At 38.0% G+C, this 22,049-nt stretch overlaps 1 protein-coding gene across 8 annotated transcripts in view; it reads right to left on the bottom strand.

Moving 5' to 3' along the window:
- IBTK (inhibitor of Bruton tyrosine kinase) overlaps positions 1-22,049 on the bottom strand; it is an 87,868-nt gene that overhangs the window by 19,378 nt on the left and 46,441 nt on the right. For 5 of the 8 annotated variants that reach the window (XM_053601615.1, XM_053601618.1, XM_053601619.1 and 2 more), the window contains exons 13-25: positions 21,572-21,658; positions 20,586-20,668; positions 20,464-20,501; positions 19,926-20,022; positions 17,835-17,936; positions 15,006-15,123; positions 12,650-12,710; positions 11,651-11,772; positions 9,989-10,101; positions 9,017-9,165; positions 7,002-7,165; positions 4,700-4,792; positions 3,997-4,137 (exon numbers count right to left, since the gene is read on the bottom strand). In XM_053601615.1, the coding sequence (XP_053457590.1) occupies positions 3,997-4,137; positions 4,700-4,792; positions 7,002-7,165; positions 9,017-9,165; positions 9,989-10,101; positions 11,651-11,772; positions 12,650-12,710; positions 15,006-15,123; positions 17,835-17,936; positions 19,926-20,022; positions 20,464-20,501; positions 20,586-20,668; positions 21,572-21,658 (1,368 nt within the window). The remainder of the gene's footprint in view (positions 1-3,996; positions 4,138-4,699; positions 4,793-7,001; positions 7,166-9,016; positions 9,166-9,988; positions 10,102-11,650; positions 11,773-12,649; positions 12,711-15,005; positions 15,124-17,834; positions 17,937-19,925; positions 20,023-20,463; positions 20,502-20,585; positions 20,669-21,571; positions 21,659-22,049) is intronic. The other 3 variants (XM_053601620.1, XM_053601621.1, XM_053601622.1) reach the window with 2 other exon arrangements.

Genomic DNA, 22,049 nt, shown 5'->3' with positions numbered 1-22,049 from the left:
TAGGGCACCGGCCCCATGTACCAGAGGTGGTGGGTTCAAACCCGTCCCCAGCCAAAAACTGAAAAAAGAAAAGAACTTAAGTAATAGCACTTGAGATTTTCTCAAAACTTAAAGACATTATTCTGTTTCCAATTAAAAGAGGCTGGATTTCCAGAACAATGTATCAAAAAGACTTACATTACTGTGAATTTCAGAAAACCAGGCATAAAAAAAAACACTATAAAAGCTTCCAGAGGGAAAAAGAGTAGAGGAAAAAAAACAGGAGGTAACATAAAAAGAATTGGGAATTACTAATAAATACCATTTAATTTTCTACAAGCAATAAGAAAAAGAATAAATTCTCCAAACGGTTTCCAACTTAGAATCCTGTTCCACTCTAACTATCAGTCGAGAATAAAGAGATAATAAAACATTGTCACACATGTAAGAGCTCCAAAAATACATGTCAAAAATCCCAGGGACTCAACTTCAAAATTCATAAAAGTGATCAAGGAATACAGCAGCGTCTCAGGATACAAAATAAATACTTACAAGTCAGTAGCTTTTATATATGCCAACAATAGTCAAGCTGAAACTATAGTCAAGGACTCTATTCCTTTTACAGTAGTGCCAAAGAAGATGAAATATCTGGGAATCTACCTAACTAAGGATGTGAATGATCTCTATAAAGAGAACTATGAAACTCTGAGAAAAGAAATAGCCAAAGATGTTTACAAATGGAAAAACATACCATGCTCATGGCTGGGAAGAATCAACATTGTTAAACTGTCCATACTACCCAAAGCAATCTACAGATTTAATGCAATCCCTATTAAAGGAACAATGGCATGCTTTAAAGAACTTGAAAAAAACAGTACTTCATTTTATATGGAATAAAAAAAAAACCTTGAATAGAAAATACATTACTCAGAAATAAGAACAAATCAGGAGGTATCACGTTACCCGACTTCAGGCTATACTATAAATCTATAGTGATCAAAACAGCGTGGTACTGGCACAAAAACAGTGGTAGATTTATGGAACAGAATAGAGAACCAAGAGATGAACCCAGCTGCTTATCGTCATTGGATCTTTGACAAGCCCATCAAAAATATTCAGTGGGGGAAAGACTCCCTATTTAACAAATGGTGCTGGGTGAACTGGCTGGTGACCTGTAGAAGACTGAAACTGGACCCCCACTTTTCACCATTAACAAAAATTGATTCTTGCTGGATAAAAGATTTAAACTTAAGACATGAAACTATAAAAATATAAGAAGAGAGTGCAGGGAAAATACTTGAAGAAATCAGCTTGGGAGAATATTTTATGAGGAGGACCCCCACCCCCAGACAATTGAAGCAACACCAAAAATACATTACTGGGATCTGATCAAACTAAAAAGCTTCTGCACAGCCAAGAGCACAGTAAGTAAAGCAAACAGACAACCTTCAGAATGGAGGAAGATTTTTGCAGGTTATGTTTCTGACAAAGGTCTGATAAGTAGAATCCATGGAGAACTCAAATTAATCAATAAGAACAAATAACCTCATTTCTGTGTGGGCAAGAGACGTGAACAGAAGTTTCTCTGAAGATGACAGGTGCACGGCTACAGACACGTGAAAAAATGCTCATCATCTTTAATCATCAGAGAAATGCATATCAAAACCACTTTGAGATATCATCTAACTCCAGTATGATTAGCGCACATCACAAAATCCCAAAACTGCAGATGTTGGCGTGGATGCAGAGAGAAGGGAACACTTCTACACTGCTGGTGGGAATGCAAGTTAATATGGCCTTTTTGGAAAGAAGTTTGGAGAATACCCAAGGAACTAAAAAGTTGACCTATCATTCGATCCTGCATTCCTCTACTAGGGATATACCCAGAAATCAAAAATTATTTTACAACAAAGACATTTGCACCAGAATGTTTATTGCAGCCCAATTCATAATAGCCAAGACATGGAAACAGCCCAAGTGCCCACTGACCCATGAATGGATTAACAAATTGTGGTATATGTACACCATGGAATACTATACATCCATAAAAAATGTGGAGACTTCACATCTTTTATGTTTACCTGGATGGAGCTAGAACATATTCTTCTTAGTAAAGTATCTCAAGAATGGGAAAAAAAGTATCCAATGTACTCAATACTACTATAAAATCAATATATAATCACCTACACACTCATATGAATGGCAAAACATAACTGTAGTCCAGAAAGTAGAAGGGAAGAGGAGAGAGAGGGGAGGGGAGGGGGGATATAGGAGGAGGGAAGGCATTTGGGGGAACCTCACCTAATGTGCATGATGCAATGTGGTACATTTCAAAGCTATTAAGAAAAGAGTATAATTGTGATGGATGTATTACTTAGTTCAATGTAAGCATTTCACATTGTATCTGGAAGCAGTGCCCTGAACCCCAAAATGCATCGATGTACAAAGCTATGATTTAATTAAAAAAAAAAAAAAATACATGTCCTGTGCATCTCAGAAAACCTCTGGAATTGTGCTATGACCAAACAAGGAGTAAACCCAGAGCTAGAAAAAAAAAAGAGTTTAGGAAATCTGGGGATCAAACCATGGAGGGAAGTGAAGAAAATTTCTGAGATGACAGTTAAGGAAAGCCCCAAGGTGACAGGTACTCAGTAGGCCTAGAAAAGACCCAGTTCAGACCACAGAGTAACACAGGGGTCTAAGGAGGAGGCCTCCAGGAAAGCCCGTGAGACTCCTCCTGTCCATGAATCTAAGGAAACTGACGGATGGCGTGGTTAACACTGTGTTTATTCAGACTGCTTAGTCAAGTCTCTCAAATTGCAACACAGTTAGTATGTTGACAACTGTCCCAAATTCTTTTTCCCTCTTGGTTCTTCCACACTTCTGTTTAGAGAAAGCACAGCTGAGCGTGGTGACAGCTCCACGCTGTCAGGAACCCCGTGAGGCCACAGCCACGCGGGGTCTGTCCTGTTCATGCCTTACCATCAGAGCCTCGCACAGCACCTTACAACAGAAAGTTGCTTTATGAACACCGGTAAGTTTAAAAATTCTACTGAGTTCGTTCCCTCAAGTTTTACCCTCTTTTCCCTTTTCCTCAGGTGTTTCCACCTCTGTTTCACCTTCTTTTTCAGTGGCCATACTTTGGATCTACTTGTCACCCTGACCAATGTTGGTTTAGTTCTACTGGTAACACTCAGAATAAAACTGGTTACCACTTTCTTCAAAATAGTTTACATTTTAATTAAGGAAAATATTCCTTCTCACAAAGAGAACAATGTGGCGTTAGAAGGACTGAAGGGATTCCCCTGGACCCAGGGCAGCTGCCCACACCCTCCCCAGTCTTGGCAGGGGGCTCCAGAGATCACTCCTTTGCCCTTCCCAGTACCCACACACTTCTCTAGAATTGGTTCCCAGATATTATACATAACTTACAAAGAAAAAGAAAGGACGAAAGGGAAGCAGGAAGTACAACCTACATTACACATCTCAAAATTATTAACTTGACCTCTTTGGAAATTATTCCTATTAATGCTGCCACTACAGGTAAATTCCAATGGAGAAAACTTGTTATGATACAATATTAAGTAAATAGTACTATTTAAACACATACTAATAAAAAGCTATGATTATAATCATGTATAGATATCTATAAAGACCAAGAAATTAGGATAGCATAAAAAAATTAGTTTCCTTTATCAAATTTATCTATTGTTCATTGCACATAAAAAGATTTTTCAAAATTCCTTCAAATCACTTTAACAAGAAAAGCTTATTTAGAATCTCAAGAAGTACATCCACATAAGAAAAATATTTCCACATTTGAAAACGATGATGTATATGTCAAAACATCCCAAATTAAAACAAGTCAAACAAACAAAAAAAGTCTTTGTTTCCCAAGTTCTAATTAAACTTAAAAGCAAAAGGGGTAAGGGGAGGGAGCTGGGATCAAAAGAAACAACTACCTTAAAAGCTAATGCACATTGTCTACGCTAACTTAACAACAACAACAAAGCATACCATATGTTCCCTGGTCTGGGGGCTTTTGGAGGAGTGGTTAAAACTGCTTCCATGCTATTCATTCCTGAATTTTCTTTGGTAGTCAATGCAATCATTTTTCGTTGCTTCTGAGAAAGTTTAACTCCGTGCAAAATCATTTTGCTAGAAATTAAATCAAACCAATTAGTTTCCTTGGTTTCTTCTGAGAAAGTTTAATTCCATGAAAAATCATTTTGTTAGAAATTAAATTAAACCAATTAGTGTTAAGTTTTGCTCAATAAAGGTTATGTATAATAATGTTTATTATTTATTTAATGTGACTTTACTATTACTGGATCAAAATTCTCACAAGTTTCAACAGTGACGTCTTCAGTTTATACCACTAGTGACTGAGTTAACAGTTACATAAGCCAACTCATATATCATACTTTTTAAGGGGAACTTGTATCACAAGCCTTGAGACTACCACTTGTCTTTAAAAATAGTCCACGAGGATCATTTCAGTGTAAAATTTTTGGCTATAATACTGTATTCTACAAGAACTGGTCTATGAACTCAATTTTATCTTTAGCACATATTTAAGAAATAATATTATGGAGGCTAAGTTATTTAGAAAAAAGCTTATAATTAACTATAACATCAAATACAGAAAAATAATAGGAAAGAGCCAATAGGTCTTTCTAATTGTCAGGCCAGTGTCCCGCTGGTGCCCGTCAGAGCCCACCCTGAGTTTGGCTTTGGTGCGGCTCCCTGCTTCTCTCTGCTTTCTTCTAGCTCCATGATGGTTCTGAGATCCACAACGGGGGGGCTGACAGGACTGGAAGACATAAAAAGTCACTGTATAAAGCCTTTATTTACTTATAAAGCCCAGCCTCCAAACTTCATTCAAACTGCAAATTATATGTAAGATCAAAATGAGAGTACAATTTAGGTTTATGTTGTCAATTACAGCCAACCTTACAAGGGATATTTTGAATAAAAGTATTTTTACATACACATACATAACTAAAATGCACCGAGAGTCATAAAATTAAGTGGTGTACCTGAAATTCTCATGTCAAAGAGGAAAAAAAGTTAAACGACAGAGTCTTAAGTTATCTGAACCAGACAGAACTCACCAAAGTTCTAATTAAATCCTAGCCCTTTAAGGTAAATGAAGCTTAAAAATTAATATTCTTCCTTTTCTTTAACAAAATCCTCATTACTATTTAATATTAGCAAAATAGACATTTACTAGAAAAACTTGGAAATGCTCAATAAAGACAGGGGAGTTGTACACAATAAGAAAACTATCCCATAATCTTTAGAAATAGATGATTTCTGATCTAAATGAAATCTGTGGTATTGCTAAAAATGAGTCAGATCATTACATATTAACGGGGTAACCTATTTTCTTTATTTTCTTTCATTAAAAAGAAATTCTGTTTCTTATTCCCAGTAGGCAACACTTCAGAATGAATGCAGAAGTGTCTGTCTCTGTATTAACACTGAAAACGCTACTACATAAGGAAGCACTTAGTCAATGGCAGGTGCTGAAACACAGAGTCAGCCTGCACAGCTGACTTTATATCAAGTTTCATAAAATATTCCAACATCAGCCATCAGAAGCTTCTAGATGTTCTCATAAATTAAGTATGCTCTAATTTGTTTACTTAGAGGGGCAAAAAATATTGAAACTGATTTTTGAACTAAGTTTATTTTATTTTTGAGACTGTCTCACTGTGTTACCTCCGCTAGAGTGCGCATCATCATAGCTCAGTGCACCTTCAAATTCCTGGGCACAAGTGATTCTCAGTCTCTGGAGTTACTGGGCTACAGTGGGCTACAGGCACGCACCACTGTGCCAGGCTGATTTTTTCTTCTTTGCTTTCTTTTTTTTCTTTTTTTTTGAGACAGAATCTCACTTTATCACCCTCAGTAGGGTGCCGTGACATCACAGCTCACAGCAACCTCAAACTCCTGGGCTTAGGTGATTCTCTTGCCTCAGTCTCCCGAGTAGCTGGGATTATAGGCACCCACCACAACACCTGACTATTTTTTATTGCAGTTTGGCCGGGGCCGGGTTCGAACCCGCCACCCTTGGTATATGGGGCCGGTACCCTATTCACTGAGCCACAGGTGCCACCCCCAGGTTGATTTTTCTACTTTCATAGAGACAGGGTCTTATAGCTCAGTCTAGTCTCCAACTCCTGGCCTTAAGCAATCTGCCTCCTTGGCCTCTCAGAGTGCTGGGATTATAAACATCAGCCACTGTGCCCGGCCTGAACTACTTCTAGACCGTGAAGCAATTTAGACTAGAACATCATGATCTTTGTTGCAGCTGTGCAAACCATAGTGTAATATTATATAATCAGTAAGTCGAGTAAGCATTTCAGCCCATCGGCAGCCACAGAGGACAGCACAGAGAAGCACCAGCCCAGCAAGTTCACTGAGAGAACACTGTGCTCTAACTGCATCCACTCCTTAATTTCACTTTTCTAAATAAAATATGCTCAAAATATGGGCAAATTAAAGGAATAATGTAAGAACATTAAATGTACTGCCTCTGAAAATTCACTGTAAATAACAACACATTCTGTGAGATTTTAAATACCCCTGAATGTGCTACAGAAGATAAAGCCAAGTCTGTGAGTGACATCGTGGTCTTTGTGGGTAAGATTTCTAACCAATATATATTATCAAAGAAAAAAACTGCTGATATTAAGTCTATATATGAGGGCCGTCTGGACAATGTCCAGTCATGTAATATGAAAAACAGAGACCTGCATGGCGGGTACTTCCCGGACAGCCCTCGGTGCGTCCATTCCAGTGTCTCTACTATCACTGATGATAACACAGAGGCAACAGAGTTTGCTTGGGAGAAAAAAAAAACCTGTAATAGCTGGTTAGCAATTTATACGCAGTTAGGTAAGCTTCTGCATACGAGAAATCTATATTAACATTTTTAAAATGTGCTCTATTCAATGTTTTCATTTGACAATGTTGTCGCTCAGAAAAAGAGATAAAGAACAAAATGAAAATCGTACCTGAAAGAGCCAGCAACCCAACTAGTAGAGCTGGTGGTGTCAACTCTGTTACTGGGAATGGGCTGTGGAGCAGAGATTTTAAACACTGGTGACTTTTCCCAGGGTTTTAAATCTTCCTTAGATTCTGTGGGAGGGGTACCATTAACAAATGGTTTAACTCTCCCCTGGAGAGAGAAAAAAAAAGACATTAGAAAATGTTAATAATAGCAGGAATCTAGTACCCCAAATGAAACACAGTTAGTACTCAATAAATATGAAGTACAATGCTCTGAAGCGTAAACTCTCCCGGCAGTCGTCGAGCACTTTCAATCCATCTCTTCCACAGTTCCCTGCCTCGACCAATTTTCACACCACATCACTGACTATGATCCAATCATTGTGAGCTTTGATGATCAAGTCTTAGGGAAACAAGTCCCCATACTAATCCCTACTTACACAAATAGTAAACCAAATGTTAATAAATAGACATTATACAAATAAGGCTGAAGCAGTAATTTTTAAATTAATGTCCATGACTTCAGTATAAAATGAAATGAAAGTTTGGTATAAATGCTACATAATGCACTCTGAATATAATTAAAGTACTTCAAATAAAACTAAATAATATAAACATTTCAAAAGGAATTCTAAAACTATTGCTATTTTAATAGGCAAAAGAAGTTATAAAAATGGTACTTCCACTTGCAGGGTAAATTCTTCTATTGTTGCAAAACGTTCACAATGTGCCTTCCACCTTCCTTTAAACTTTAGCTGTCTTCCAGACTAGCCTCAGTATGAGTGTGAACTGTGCCCAAACTTCTACCCTACATTTAACTTCACCCTACACAGGCACGCCCCACCCCTGAGGACTATAAGGAGGACAAATTTCTATTGTTTCACGAATTCCAAAAACTTCAATGTTTTGTGGATATGTAGGGATTAGAGAAAAACAACTCTCTTGAGTTAGGCATTTCCTTCCCAATAAACAACTATGTAATAAAATTTTAAACAACATCTAAAAACTGCCCTTTTCAGAACTGACCACACTAAAAACCCTACAGCTTCATCTTCACTGTGCTAGACTAGGAGAACCCCGTCATTCCAGTTTGCTCTGCTCTAGTTAATACCCTGGAGCAGGGGTCCTCAAACTACGGCCCGCGGGCCACATGAGGCGGTGTGATTGTATTTGTTCCTGTTTTGTTTTTTTACTTCAAAATAAGATATGTGCAGCGTGCACAGGAATTTGTTCATAGTTTTTTTCTTAAACTGTAGTCCGGCCCTCCAATGGTCTGAGGGACAGTGAACTGGCCCCCTGTTTAAAAAGTTTGAGGACCCCTGCCTGGAGGAAAGAGACTACAAAATTTGAAATCATACTTATTTTCAAAATCACTTTCCTTGACAATTTTCAATTGGTGTTAACTGACATTCATAAAATAAATCTCAATAATCTACCATAAATATATTTTTCAATGTCTGTACAGTGTTATTACATTTTCATCAATATATTTTGGTTGCAGAAAGAATATTAGAAATAACATCATAAAGGGCTCAAAACTGCCATTAAAATCTCTAAAGCTAGAAATGTTACAGAAATGTAAGCAAACTAAACCCTACTACATACATTGTGTGATTAGTTATGCTTTTTATTTTTTGAGACAGAGTTTCACTGTTACCCTGGGTAGAGTGGTGTGGTATCACAGCTCACAGCAACCTCAAACTGTTAGGCTCAAGTGATCCCCCTGCCTCAACCTTCTGAGTAGCTGGGACTACTGGCACCCACCACAGTGCTGGCCTAGCTTTTCTATTACTAGTAGAGATGGGGTCTCGCTCTTGCTCAGGCTGGTCTTGAACTCCTGAGCTCAAGCAACCCACCCACCTTGGCCTCCCAGAATGCTGGGATTACAGGTGTGAGCCACCAACACCTGGCCAGTTAAACAGAACAGTGTTATATAATAAAGAGAAAAAATAAGGAAAAAAGATAAGTTGTCTATAGTCCTAAAACAGGAAAGTACGGAAGCAGCATGTTAAACACAAACCTGGATCTTCTCTGCAGGAAACGCTGCTGTGAAATCGGGGGACTGCAGGTCTCGTGGACTGCCCAGGCCTGCACAGCTCCCTTCCGAGTCTGATGTCAAGAGCTCTGGAAGAGAGTCCACAGAATTGGTCTTACCAGACTTTAACAATCCTAAAATGTGAAATTAAAAAAATATATATTTAAACACATATGCATTACATTCAGTGAACCTAATAGAAAGCTTAAAGCTTCCATTTATTCAGATTTAATAACATTTAATGAATGCAACCCATAACCGCTAGAATAAAATACAAACTCCTTACTTTGGCTTATAAGACCCTATTCAACCTCTCTCCTATCTGCACACACCCTATCTGACTAAACTATAGCCATGATGAAGTCTAGGAACATGTGTGCCTCTCCCCTCTGCCAGGTGCCGGGCACGGTGTGCCCTCTCCTTGAGCACCTCCCCCCTCTGTCCCGGGCCTGGGATACGGCGCCCCTCTCCTTGTGCGCCTCGCCCCTCTGCTCCGGGCCTGGGACATGGCCCCTCTCTCATTGTGCGCCTCTCCCCTGTACCCCAGGGATGGGACAAGGCCCCCTCTCCTTGTGCGCCTCGCCCCTCTGCTCCGGGCCTGGGACATGGCCCCTCTCTCATTGTGCGCCTCTCCCCTGTACCCCAGGGATGGGACAAGGCCCCCTCTCCTTGTGCGCCTCTCTCCTCTGCCCCAGGCCTGGGACACGGCCCCTCTCTGTCTACTCCTATTCTTCTCTCTCCGGCTCTGCATCCCTCTGACCTTCTCAGACTAGCTGGGCGCTGCTCCGCGCTCCAGCGCACCCTCACCAGCAGTACTGATCACGATGCGCTGTCCTTTTCTACTTCAGCAGCCCCAGCGGATGGCATGATGGTACATGATGTGTGTTAAACGAATTAGAAACTGAACCGAGACATCAGAGAGAGGAGCTGAAGATGCAAAAAACACTTTCCACTAACCTGAAGATGGTGGACTCTGAATAACATCAGAAAGGTTATAGCCTCCGGAACTATCCGAACGTTTACGTGGCTTCTTTTTAGCTTTTGTTTTTGCCTTTTTGAACACAGTTTCCCTAGGAAAAAGAAAACGTAAAAGATATTTCTTAAAATAAATTTAGAGTTGAAACAACATAACTACGCATTTTATTCCACAGAATGTAGCCATTTTGGCCAAACAAAAACCATATACGGAAAGATACACTTGAGTCACATCTCTGTTAAGATGTGGGCCAATCACTCAGACTTCGCTGCCGTGACACTATTCCTTTTTCTAACCCTAACACTTCTGTGGAAGTTCAATACAAGATGAAGTCAGAAACATAAGCAAATACTGTGAAAAGTAAAGTACAGCAAAGCATTTACAGACCAGCTGTTACAAACTATGATCTTCAACTATAAATATTTGATGCTAATTTCTTTAAAGCACTTCAGAGAATGCTTAATTCCCTCAGTAAAGTATTACTAATCAAGAAAGGCAAAATAAGATATCTACGGAGGTCATAACTATCTTGTTTTACCTAAAGTTAAAGATCTCATTATATTTTTTGTCCACATATACTGGCCAGCTATGAATATCATGAGTTATTTATATCAATGTTAATAATGTCATTACAATTTTTAATATAGTAACATGCCATAAATCTAAAAACTTTAAGAGTCACAAATGTTACCAAACATTAGAAAAGGGGCTAAAAAAAGAACACATCTGAAGCACAAGAGTAGCTTTTAGTGAGGCAAAGTTGGTTGTATATAGTAAATGAAAATGACCTGGGCACCCAATATTTCACTTTGACAAGACATTTACAAGTAGAAAGAAAATAATTCCATAACCAGCTGGCAAGTGAGTGTATACTGCTGATTAAGAGATTCTATGCAGTGACTGTCAAATGATTTGTAGCCCACTGTAGGGGGGTTATATAGAATCTGGGATAGAACTTAGGGAATTTTGCATTGAAACACTTCTCTAAAGAGGAACAGCACTTCATCTGTGCCAGCTATCCTCCTTTCTGGAGCCTTCCTTGTCTAACTTCTCCATAAGGCAAATCTTGTCTTCTGCCAAGACAGAGAAGAGGAAATACCTTGATTAAATGTGGTAGGAAGAGATCAAAGCCCTAACACCTCTTAAGGCTCACACTCACCCTCATCTTCATGAGGCTGGTACAACTGATTCTTAAGCATTTCCAGAATTCAGTTTTAGTGTTTTCTGTTTTAAGTCATTACCACTTTCTAACTTTCAAAACTTTTAAGGTTTCCTGACTGTGATTGGGACTTTCCTGTTCTCTCTGCTCCAATGCAATACACCTTTTTTATTTTTATCTGCAATCTTGGGAGAGTTCAGAAAGGTAGTTAAGATAAATGTACTGAGATAACCCAACATGCTTAACCTGAAATCCACATACTTCTTATATTTATACTTTAAATGTGTTAGACCTCCAAATAATAATTACATAGTACCTTCATATTATACCAAGGCTAAGAATGAATGTAAATACCTGTCACTTATATCAGAATTTCTCAACAATGTCAACACAAAAGAATATAAAGTATCAAGTGTCCAAGATGAGGAAGGAGGGGATAAAGAAAGAAGAAAAGAAGGAGAAAACACCCAACAACAGAGCTTACAAATAATTTTGTTCTATATTTATTTCTTCTTTTAAAAATATGTCTCCATCTTCTATTTCCAAATAGCTAATATCTGGTCCATCTTGATAAGGTGTAATGACTCTTCTATCCATTGCTGGAATCTGTAGAATTAAAGATGTCATTTTTTAAATAACATATCTGTAAATATCTTTTTAAAAATGTAGGGCAGTGCCCGTAGCTCAGTAGGTAGGGCACCAGCTACATACACTGTGGCTAGAGGGTTTGAACCTGGCCCAGGCCAGCTAAAATCAACAATGACAACTGCAACAAAAAAAATAGCCAGGCGTTGTTGTGCTCGCCTATAGTTCCAGCTACTCGGGAGGCTCAGGAAAGAGAATCACTTAAGCCCAAGAGTTTGAGGTTGCTGTGAGCTGTGACGTCACAGCACTCTACCAAGGGCAACATATTGAGACTCTGTCTCAAAAAAATAAATAAATAACTAAGTATGTAAAACATCCCATTTGTTTTAATATGTGGTAACATTAACTAGAAAAAGTCTGCCCAATAATTTCCCAAACTTACAAGAGGGGAAAGAATCTGATTAGAGTCATTAAAAAGTGTATTCCATAAAACTGTAAAAAAAAAAAAAAAAAACTTGAGAAAAGCTCCACTTTATTATTAAATACCAATTAATCCATTTCTTTTTTATTTATTTATTTTTTTTTATTAAATCATAACTGTATACATTGATATGTGAATCCACATTTTTGCACTGTCATGATTTTTGGTAAATAGAAAGACTCTGAAACTTTCAGTAACTTTCATTTATAAAGGAATTAAAATAGATAACAATGTTTCATTAAGTATAAATCATACTTTTTTGTGGAATCTATAAAGATAGCTCTTGTTCTCATTTTAAAAGATCTTATATTAGAATTAATTAGAAAATTATTCCATTGGGAAATCTGATCTAAAATACTGCTTAAGAAGGTAATATTAAAGCCACTGAAACTTTCACGGAGAAAACATAAATCTTACCATTTTTCGGTAGAACATAGAAAGATCCTTCAATACACCATCACTTAAAACATCAAGAGACCTAAAATATAGGATACAAAATTGTATCTTAAGATTCCAGTGATACCTGTCAAGATTATCAAATATCTAGACATTTCATATTGCCAAATAACAAAGTTATTTTTTAAGCATTTTATATATATTTTATATATATATATATATATATATACACACACACACACACACACACACACACTAGATGCTACAAATTATTTTTGGAAAGAGGTATAGTTATTGTATACCTTATATTTCAAATAAACAGCAAACAGACAAATATTTTTAATAGAACTCAGGGAACACTTATGGTTAAGGGTACAATGAATTTTTCTTAACAAAAATAGCAAGTATTCACTTCTCACAAATTATAATCTTTAAGTACAGAAAGAATAATATATTTATTAATAGAACATGGCCTAAGTATTGGGGTATCTGAACTTTGTCTGTAACCGCCACACTACCAGCATAACCACCTTGAGCAACTGCCCTGACCCTCTGGGCCTGAGAACCAACATGTGCAGAGTAAGGTCACTGATCGGCTGGACTCAGGATAACGTGTGTAAAGTGAGGTCACTGATCAGCTGGACTCAGGATAATGTGTGTAGAGTGAGGTGCACTAATTGGCTGGACTCAGGATGACGTGGATTCAGGATGGGCTTCAAGCATTTCTCAGGTTCCACAGAGGTATTTGAAAGCATCAGTGAAACTCTAAATCAAAGTTTATATTCTGAAATATACTTTAAACTATTTCTATGATCAAAACAAAATAACTTGCATATTCACATCTGTGCCATCCCAGTTCTCAGGACTTTGGGAATGAGTGCTGGATGAACTCGCGATGCTGAGTCAGCTGCAATGCTGCCCTCCTTCCCCTCCCTGTGCACACTCCTTTACACTGCAAGTCTAAGTCTGTACAAATCCTCGTTTTGGTGTGCATGTCTACTCACATGTAATTACACTGGTGGAGACAGCATTATAGCTCGTGCTATCTTTAATTAAATGCCTCAGCACAATAGTTGAACAATAGTAGTGTGACAGATCATTTTCCAATATCACGTTATAGACAGAGTTGGTGCTTGTTTTACTTTTTGGTTGTTATTTTTCTGATGAATTTAAGAATCTTCATTTGTCAATGTAGAGTCATAAAACTGCTATAAATAGAATTACTAATGGGGGCGGCACCTGTGGCTCAGTGAGTAGGGCGCCGACCCTGTATACGGAGGGTGGTGGGTTCAAACCTGGCCCCAGCCAAACTACAACAAAAAATAGCGGGGCATTGTGGCAGGCGCCTGTGGTCCCAGCTACTGGGGAGGCTGAGGCAAGAGAATCGCTTAAGCCCAGGAGCTGGAGGTTGCTATGAGCTGTGATGGCACAGCATTTCTACAAAGGGCAATAAAGTGAGACTCTGTCTCTACAAAAAAAAAAAAAAAGAATTACTAATGGAATGTCAGAATTGAAATTAAATTTAGTCCAAAAATTTAGCCAGGTTTTGACACTAAGATATCAAAGGCATTTTAAAAGGACACTGTCTAATATCATGTAACATTAATTTTACTCTAAAAGCATTTTTCACAAAATAAAAACATCTTAAAGTACAAAGAAATTTTCTTTAAATTGAACCCTAACTGGAATTAAGAATCTGTTTGTAATTCACCTCCAAAAAGTAGAACACTTTATTTCAATTTCAATCACATTCTGGAATTAGTTTAAAGATTGTCCTGACTTGGGAAGTTAAGATATCAAAAACTTTTACTTTTATAACAATTATATAGATCAAGACTTTCTCAATTCTTTGCAAAACAAAACAAAACAAAATTTCCTGTGTTTTCTCATCTGCAATACAAGGATATTAACAGAATCTATTTCATATGGTTTCCATGAAAATTAACTGAGTTAATCTATGTGAACATAGAAAGCACTAAATATTACTTGTAAATATTACTACAGAGATAAAATACAAAAATAAACTAGAATGATGAAACTGAAAACTGCCACCAAGAACTCTAGTCTCAAATTTGTTTTCATCAAAACAGCCTCATTGTTTTCACCACTGACTTTATACTGAATGAATGAAATTTTTTGACCTTATATTAAAAAATAAATATCTGAATTTATTTCATTTTTAAAAATCATTGCTAAAAACATTTCAAAAGCTTTTAAGATCCCTCTAATTCTAAAATGTCTGTGACTACTAAATCATTAGCATTTATCAAATTCTTTCTAGCCAAGTAAACTTTATTCACTTTTAAATTACTAACATATCTGCTGTCACACACAAGCATGTGTTTCTGCTACATGTTAACACAGGCACCTGACCGACCTTGCTTCAAGTACAGCTGCCATGTTCAGTCCAATGAACTGTAAACAAGATAATTTCAATTGTTCAGCATTATACATAACTGCAAATTCCAGGAGCATAGCAGCATTCTTAAGGGTTACTAAAAAGAAGAAAAGATTTGCAAAATTAGATAGAGGACATGTTACCACAGCAAATGAAATACAGTTGTTTATAAAGTTGCAATAAACTTCTAAAACATCTAAATAAAACATCTAGAACAAGAAAAAAACGAAAGTATTTACTTGCCAAGAATAACATACTGGGGCAAATACATGTCTAGAACTCCTTCATCCCAATACACCCAAGTCAAACACTGGTTATAAAGGAAAATAAGCTCCCAAACACAAATATTTTACGCAAAACCAAAAGAAGGGGCCTCATAGTCCCCTAAAAGCAAACACAGAAGAAATGGCAATCTTCCACCTAACATTTTCTGAGTATTTTTAACTTTCATTGATGACCAACTTTCTTTACTTACACAGGAGTAGCTATTCCCTCTTCTACAAAACTAAAAAGATTCTTGAAACTAAGACAACCTGATGCAGTAATTCTATAAAATATATGAATGCTGAGTAATCCATCAGATTTTATGTGCACATGTTCACATGTCAGGGTATCAATATACACACACGTTTGGAGAATGCGTGCACCGGACTATTCATGCCAGTGTAGAACGTGACATGCCATCCAAACGACTCTGGATTTAGCTACAACCCTCGTGAGTTTACACATGAAGTTTCCTGGTTTGCTAGAGACCCTCCCGGAAGGGTCTACCTGCTTAACAGGTAACTTCAGCCTCCTGAACACCTCCACTTTTTCTTACTCCCTCTAAGTCTCAGCTCATAGAGAAAGACAGACAGTGGTTTTACATAACTGGCTTCTTCCATTTCTTTTCTCTTTCAGTAATGGTCTCTGCCTCACACCTGACTAAAGTTTCAACTAATGATGAGCACAAAATCTTACATCTCCCCAAAATGATAAAACCAGATCACAGAAAAACAACTTTAGTGTTGTTCAGCTGGGAACAAGCACCCACAGGCACTGCCCCTAATCAGGACCACACTTTCCGGAAGCCTCCCTTCCCAGGTCTGGTAACATCAAAGAATTCACAGACAGGGCTGAACACACAGCCAGGGCCAAGGAGGACTATTCCAGGACGCCGGGGAAGCTGAGTGAAGATTCGCCCGTAAGGATATTTTATACCTATTGTATGCTTTTCTTTTATTGTCACATATTTTTCTTTTCTATTTCAAAGGAGATCAGATCTATTATCTTTTGGATAACAAGATAGTCCTCACAGTGCTCAAGAAAAGTGAGAAGTAAGACACAAAGCTGAGGACCAATTAGAGCACAGAGCCAAGTACACATCAGAAAACCGGCCAGCGCTTCCTTCGCATCCCCTGAAGCAGCAATGAGACAGAATAAATGTTAAGATTAGAAAGCCAAAAAATTTTAACATCAGGCTAAAGGAAACTGAACCTCTATTCTACAGTAAGCAATTAAACTTTTTGTTTTATTTTTAGACAAAGCTCTGTCACCCAGGCTAGAGAGCCATGGCCTCAGCCTAGCTCACAGCAACCTCAAACTCCCGGGCTCAAGTGCTCCTCCTGCCTCAGCCCCACAAGTAGCAGGGAATACAGGTGCTTACCACCATGCGCAGTCAATTTTTCTGTTTAGTACAGCTAGGGCATTGCTCTAGCTTAAGCTAGTCTCGAACTCCTGACCTCAGACAATCCTCCTGCCTCAGGCTCCCAGAGTACTGGAATTACAGGTGTGAGTGAGCTACCGTGCCTGGCCACAATTAAAAATATTTAAACAGGGGAAAGACATAGTTACTTTCTATAGAGAGATTAAAGTAAGAGACGTGTAAAGGGAAAAGGGCATCTAGAAGACTGCTGTGACACTACACAGGAGGTACAGACAGCAGGGGCCTCCACGGGCACATCAGATGAACAGGACGACACAGTTCAGATGGGTCAGCTGTGGCAGCTCAAAGTATTTAGGTAAAAGGGACGAAGTAACAAAAATCAATTTTGAGTTTCAAAGCTGAGTGTTCAATAGGACGGCCGTGTAATTAAATGAAATAATGAAGAGAGAAATAAGAGCCTGAGAGAAAAAGAGATGTGCTGTGTTCAGATACATTAAGGAGAAAGTTACATAAAGATTTCAGCAAACAGAACATGGGCAGCTAAAAATAGCTACAGCTAAGATCATGGCAACAGTTAAAAAACATTCTGCTTTCAAATCCTCATCCTTGAAAAGTTCCCAAACAAATGTGACACCATCTTTATTATTTAATATTTCCATAAAAATTAGTATCAATATGATACTCACATATTTCTGAGATACGGAAGTGCTTACAAATGACGGCATGTAACAATTTAAATGTTTTACCATTTTTCATGGTACAAAAAAATAATGGTGTATTTTACCATAAACAGTATTTTCTTAAAGTCAATAAAATATAGTAACCCTAGATCAACCTGAAAACACATAATATTCTTTTTTTTTTTTTTTTTTGAGACAGAGTCTCACTATGTTGCCCTCAGTGGAGTGCCGTGGTGTCACAGCTCACAGCAAGCTCAAACTCTTGGGCTTAAATGATTCTCTTGCCTCAGCCTCCCAAGTAGCTGGGACTACAGGTGCCTGCCACAAGGCCCGGCTATTTTTGTTGTTGTTGTTGCAGTTGTTTAGCTGGCCCAGGCCGAGTTCGAACCCACCACCCTCGGTGTATGTGGCTGGCACCATAAACCACTATGCTATGGGTACCACGCCAAAAAACACATACTATTCTAATTCAAAATTACTCACATCTTTCAGTTAATGCTACTTCACAAATCTCTTTCAATCGAGTTATGAGAAGCTGATCAGCCACCACAAGAACACTACAAATAAAATCTGCATTTTGAGATTCTAAAAAAGAAAAAAAAAAGAGGAAGAAAATAAGCATCACTCATTATTTTATAAACAATTAGACCTAGAAAAAAACTGAAGTAATTAAGATACTAGGAAAGAAAAATTATGATTAGTTTTTAAACATACTGGAATGGTAACTATGATAAATAGTAAATATTTTTATACTTTATTAGGTACAAAGCTGAGAAAGATATTTAAAATGCCTTGGCTCACACTAAGACCATACAATGGGCAACTCGAGTTGATCATTTCAGTCTAGAAGGCAACTGGGATGTCTGAGTGTTTATAATCTCCTCTGTTCTTAGAGAAACATCTCTCAAAGTAATAGAAGGGAAAATCAATCTCAGCATCACTGCACTTAACATCCCCAAGCCACTGCCAAAATCACAACGTAAATAGGAAGAAAAAAATCAACAACACAGAAAGAGAAGAAAGGGGGATAAGAGGTTCAAAAGAAAAAAACATCTGAAGTAGAAAGAAGTTTTAAACTACGAGGAGATGATGGAGTCACTAACAATGACAGATTAGGAACTTCTGCAAGACCCTCTCTGCCATAGAACATGAGAAGGCTGTCAAAAACTGTCCCAATTAACTTTTTCAGAATTCTGGAAATCAGCGAAAGACTTGCAATTCAAAGGAGAACTAAAAGTGGCTGAATCTTGCTAAGAACAGTGAGATTAGAGAAATCATAGCCTTTGCTAGTCAGATCCTTCTCTCCCTGGTTCTGCCATCACAGTGAATCACAGTAGCAGACAGACAGTTGAAACATTATCGAAGAACTACCATCCTCTAACCTGTCTGAGAGTGCCTGGACACCCACCCGGAGACCGCCTGGAGACCCACCCAGAGATCCGCCAGGAATGGCTTATCTTTAACTGACCTGACTCAAAGTTTGATCAGTGAGAAGAGTCTTTCCCCAAGGCATTTATGGAAAAAATAAATAGGAAGTAAAGAGACTGAATTAGTGACTAAAAAATTTTCCACAAAGAAAAGTCTGGGCCAGATGGCTTAATTGGTAAAGTCAACTGAACATTTAAAGAAGAATTAACACACAAACTCTACAAACAGTGAAAGATGAAGAACACTACTCAGTTTACATAATGAGGCAAATATCGTGATACTCAAGCCAGACAGACTTCACAGAAAAAGACAGATATCCCTTAAAACTGTAGATACAAAAATCCTCAACAAAAGGCTAACCAACTGAGTCCAGCAGCAGATCAAAGGAATGACACCAGATGACCCGGTGGGGTGTCTCCAGAAGGAATGGATGATTCAATTTACAATCAATGTGACACACAAAAATAAAGGACAAAAAACACATCACCTCGTCTCAAGAGACACAAAAGCATCTGACTAAATCCCTACACTTTTGTGATTAAAAAAACCTCCCATGCCCTGTGTGGCTGTCCTCTCCACTAGACTGTGAATTTATGAGGAGAGAGTGAGGCCCATTCACACGTTTTATCCACAATACGCAGCTGGAGTTATAAGTGGAAAATGGCTGAATGGCCGCCCAGACCCCAGCAGCGCTCTGACACCTGAAAGGCACAGGGAACTCACCCTGGAGCCTGCCTGACACGGTGTATGAACGCACTTCCTTCATAAATTCCAGCTCAATTCTTAGCCTGTTTTTTTTACTTCAGATACATTATCACAAAGGTAAGAAAGAACTTAGGCAAGAATACCTGTCACGACTATACTTCCTGCTGTCAAGTCACTGATCTCACCCCCAGAAGCAGCTGGAGACGGAACTGCTAAAGCTCATCTCCACCGCCACAGAGAATTCTTAAAGAGTGCATCTTCACGCGCCTAATGAGATGCAAACCTCCTTTCTCTGCTCCTTTACTGTTACTGATCACGCCTAATGCTTATTCTAACTTATGTGTCTACTGACAACTTATTTCAAGTGGAAATTAAGACATGTTATTTACCATTATTCCATTATAGCCGAAATATCTAAACTGCCCTAACTCTTATCACTACCTTTGACCCCCACAGCTTCGTCAGTGTAGAGGTAGTCCAAAATCACTTGCAGGATATCAGAATGTATCGGCATTTCCAGAGCTGCACAACAGGAAGCCTAAGACAAAAGGAAGTAAAATAATTCACTTTAAACGATAAAACACTATTAGGTTCTAATTCAAGTTACTAGTACAAAACACTCTGAACAACAAATCACATCACATGCAAAAGAACGTAAAATATATAAGACACAAAGCTAAAATGGTATCTAATTAATTTTAAAACATAAAAAAGAAATAAAGAAAATTCCAGAAAACAAGAAACTCTAGTATTCCTACTATGTTTTCTAAGTAACAATAGAAAAATTTTAAGTAGCTTTTTAGAAACGATTTTAAATACTAAATGTTGCTATTTTCCAGCAGGCTTAGGTATAAATAAAGTAGAATACAAAACTAAAATATCATCAATTTCCAATTCTGACTTTCTTTAATATATATTATAATTTCCAAGAAATATAAAGTACAGTCACCAGCTTAGGTGCTTTTGACTTGAATCTTACCTCAATCCATGAGCTACTCAGCATACTATGAAAATAATCTAAAAGAAAAAAGTTCGAAACAATAAAAATAGTGAAACAACACTAAAACAAACAAGTCGCTAGCTAACAAGGCGAGCACTGACCGAGTCTGGCGCAGAGAACACATTTGTGACAGGGGAACTCCTTTCCATCCACTGACTTCATGGTCACATCACACAGAAATGAGCTACAAGAAAAATGTTCAACTGAAACAAGAGCAATTTCTTTACATATTTAGTAAACGGGAAACTTCGCTATAAGAGTTGGCTCATCTTTAGATTTTCTCTTAAATGTGGCAGAGAATAAGCAACTTGGAGGAATATGCACAAATAAAATGTTTCAGCTTTTTCCAGGGAAGATACTGAGGGGCTCACGATAAAGACAATAGTTTAAAAGGAACTCAGCATGGAGAAATATTCAAAAAAGTCTTTTTTCTGATTTCCCTTTTTTTATTCTAGGTAAGCTACCACCATATAACAGTGACGTCGTATTTAAAGCTCTTTGATTCACTTATGCACCTGTTCTGCGTCAGGTACAATCTACGTATCTCCAGTTTCTCTTTCTCTAAAACTTTTCACCACCAAAGAAAGTACAAATACCTAAAAACAAAACTTTTAACAACATATTCTGAATAGTATATTTATTATTGAAACCATCTTATACTAAAGGAAATAATCGCAATGATGAAGATGCATAATTAGTTTGTGGATTAATATTTCCTAATTATCACAAGACACAAAATACAGGCAAGAAAAATAAAAATTAACGCTTTCTATGAAAGAATGTACTCCTTCTGTGTCTGATTGGGGAGTTAGTACTTTATCCATTCACCTCAACAGCTCCCAACGTTCCCAGAAATGAAGAAGCCGGGAGAAAGGGAAGAGGATGCCCCTCACACGCTGCACGCCGTGGGCAGAAGAGCTCTATCTCCACGTATGTGCCAAACCTAGAGATGAAAAGTTCATCTTCCTGGGTGGCGCTTGTGGCTCAGTGAGTAGGGTGCCAGTCCCATATGCCGGAGGTGGCGGGTTCAAACCCAGCCCCGGCCAAAAAAAAAAAAAAAAAAGAAAAGTTCATCTTCCTAACTTACCATGTTTTCCGATTTAGCTTCAGTTTATTACCAGTTTTCTTGGCAATAACATTAATCTTTTCATTTTCAAACCTGACTCCATCTAACCTGTCAAGAATAGATAAAAATTAATTAGTGGATATATTTCCCTACCAAAATAAACAAGCACGTAACAAAAGTCCAACAAATTAGCTTATATGTAAACATAATTGTATCTCCTAGAAAAGTACCTCAACACACCCCTCAGAGATAAACAAATACTATACCTTTTCTTCAATTTAGTTAGAATTCAAAAATATAATAAACATTATTGACAAAGAGCACATCAAAGCCCAAAGTGCTTTACTGTCCTCCTCCCCGGCTCCTGCACCCCAGTGAGGTTCTGCTGCTGCAGCATCATGAGTCCCGTGACAAGAGGGCACGCCACAGATTCTGACTGACACTGTGACAGACGGTACTAGGGACTTGACACGTGCCCTAGGACAACATCATACCAATA

Source organism: Nycticebus coucang, chromosome 9 (genome assembly GCF_027406575.1).
Source record: "Nycticebus coucang isolate mNycCou1 chromosome 9, mNycCou1.pri, whole genome shotgun sequence".
Lineage (NCBI taxonomy): Eukaryota > Metazoa > Chordata > Mammalia > Primates > Lorisidae > Nycticebus > Nycticebus coucang.
The sequence above is the reverse complement of the archived record's forward strand: the minus strand, read 5'-3'. Positions and strand labels throughout refer to the sequence as shown.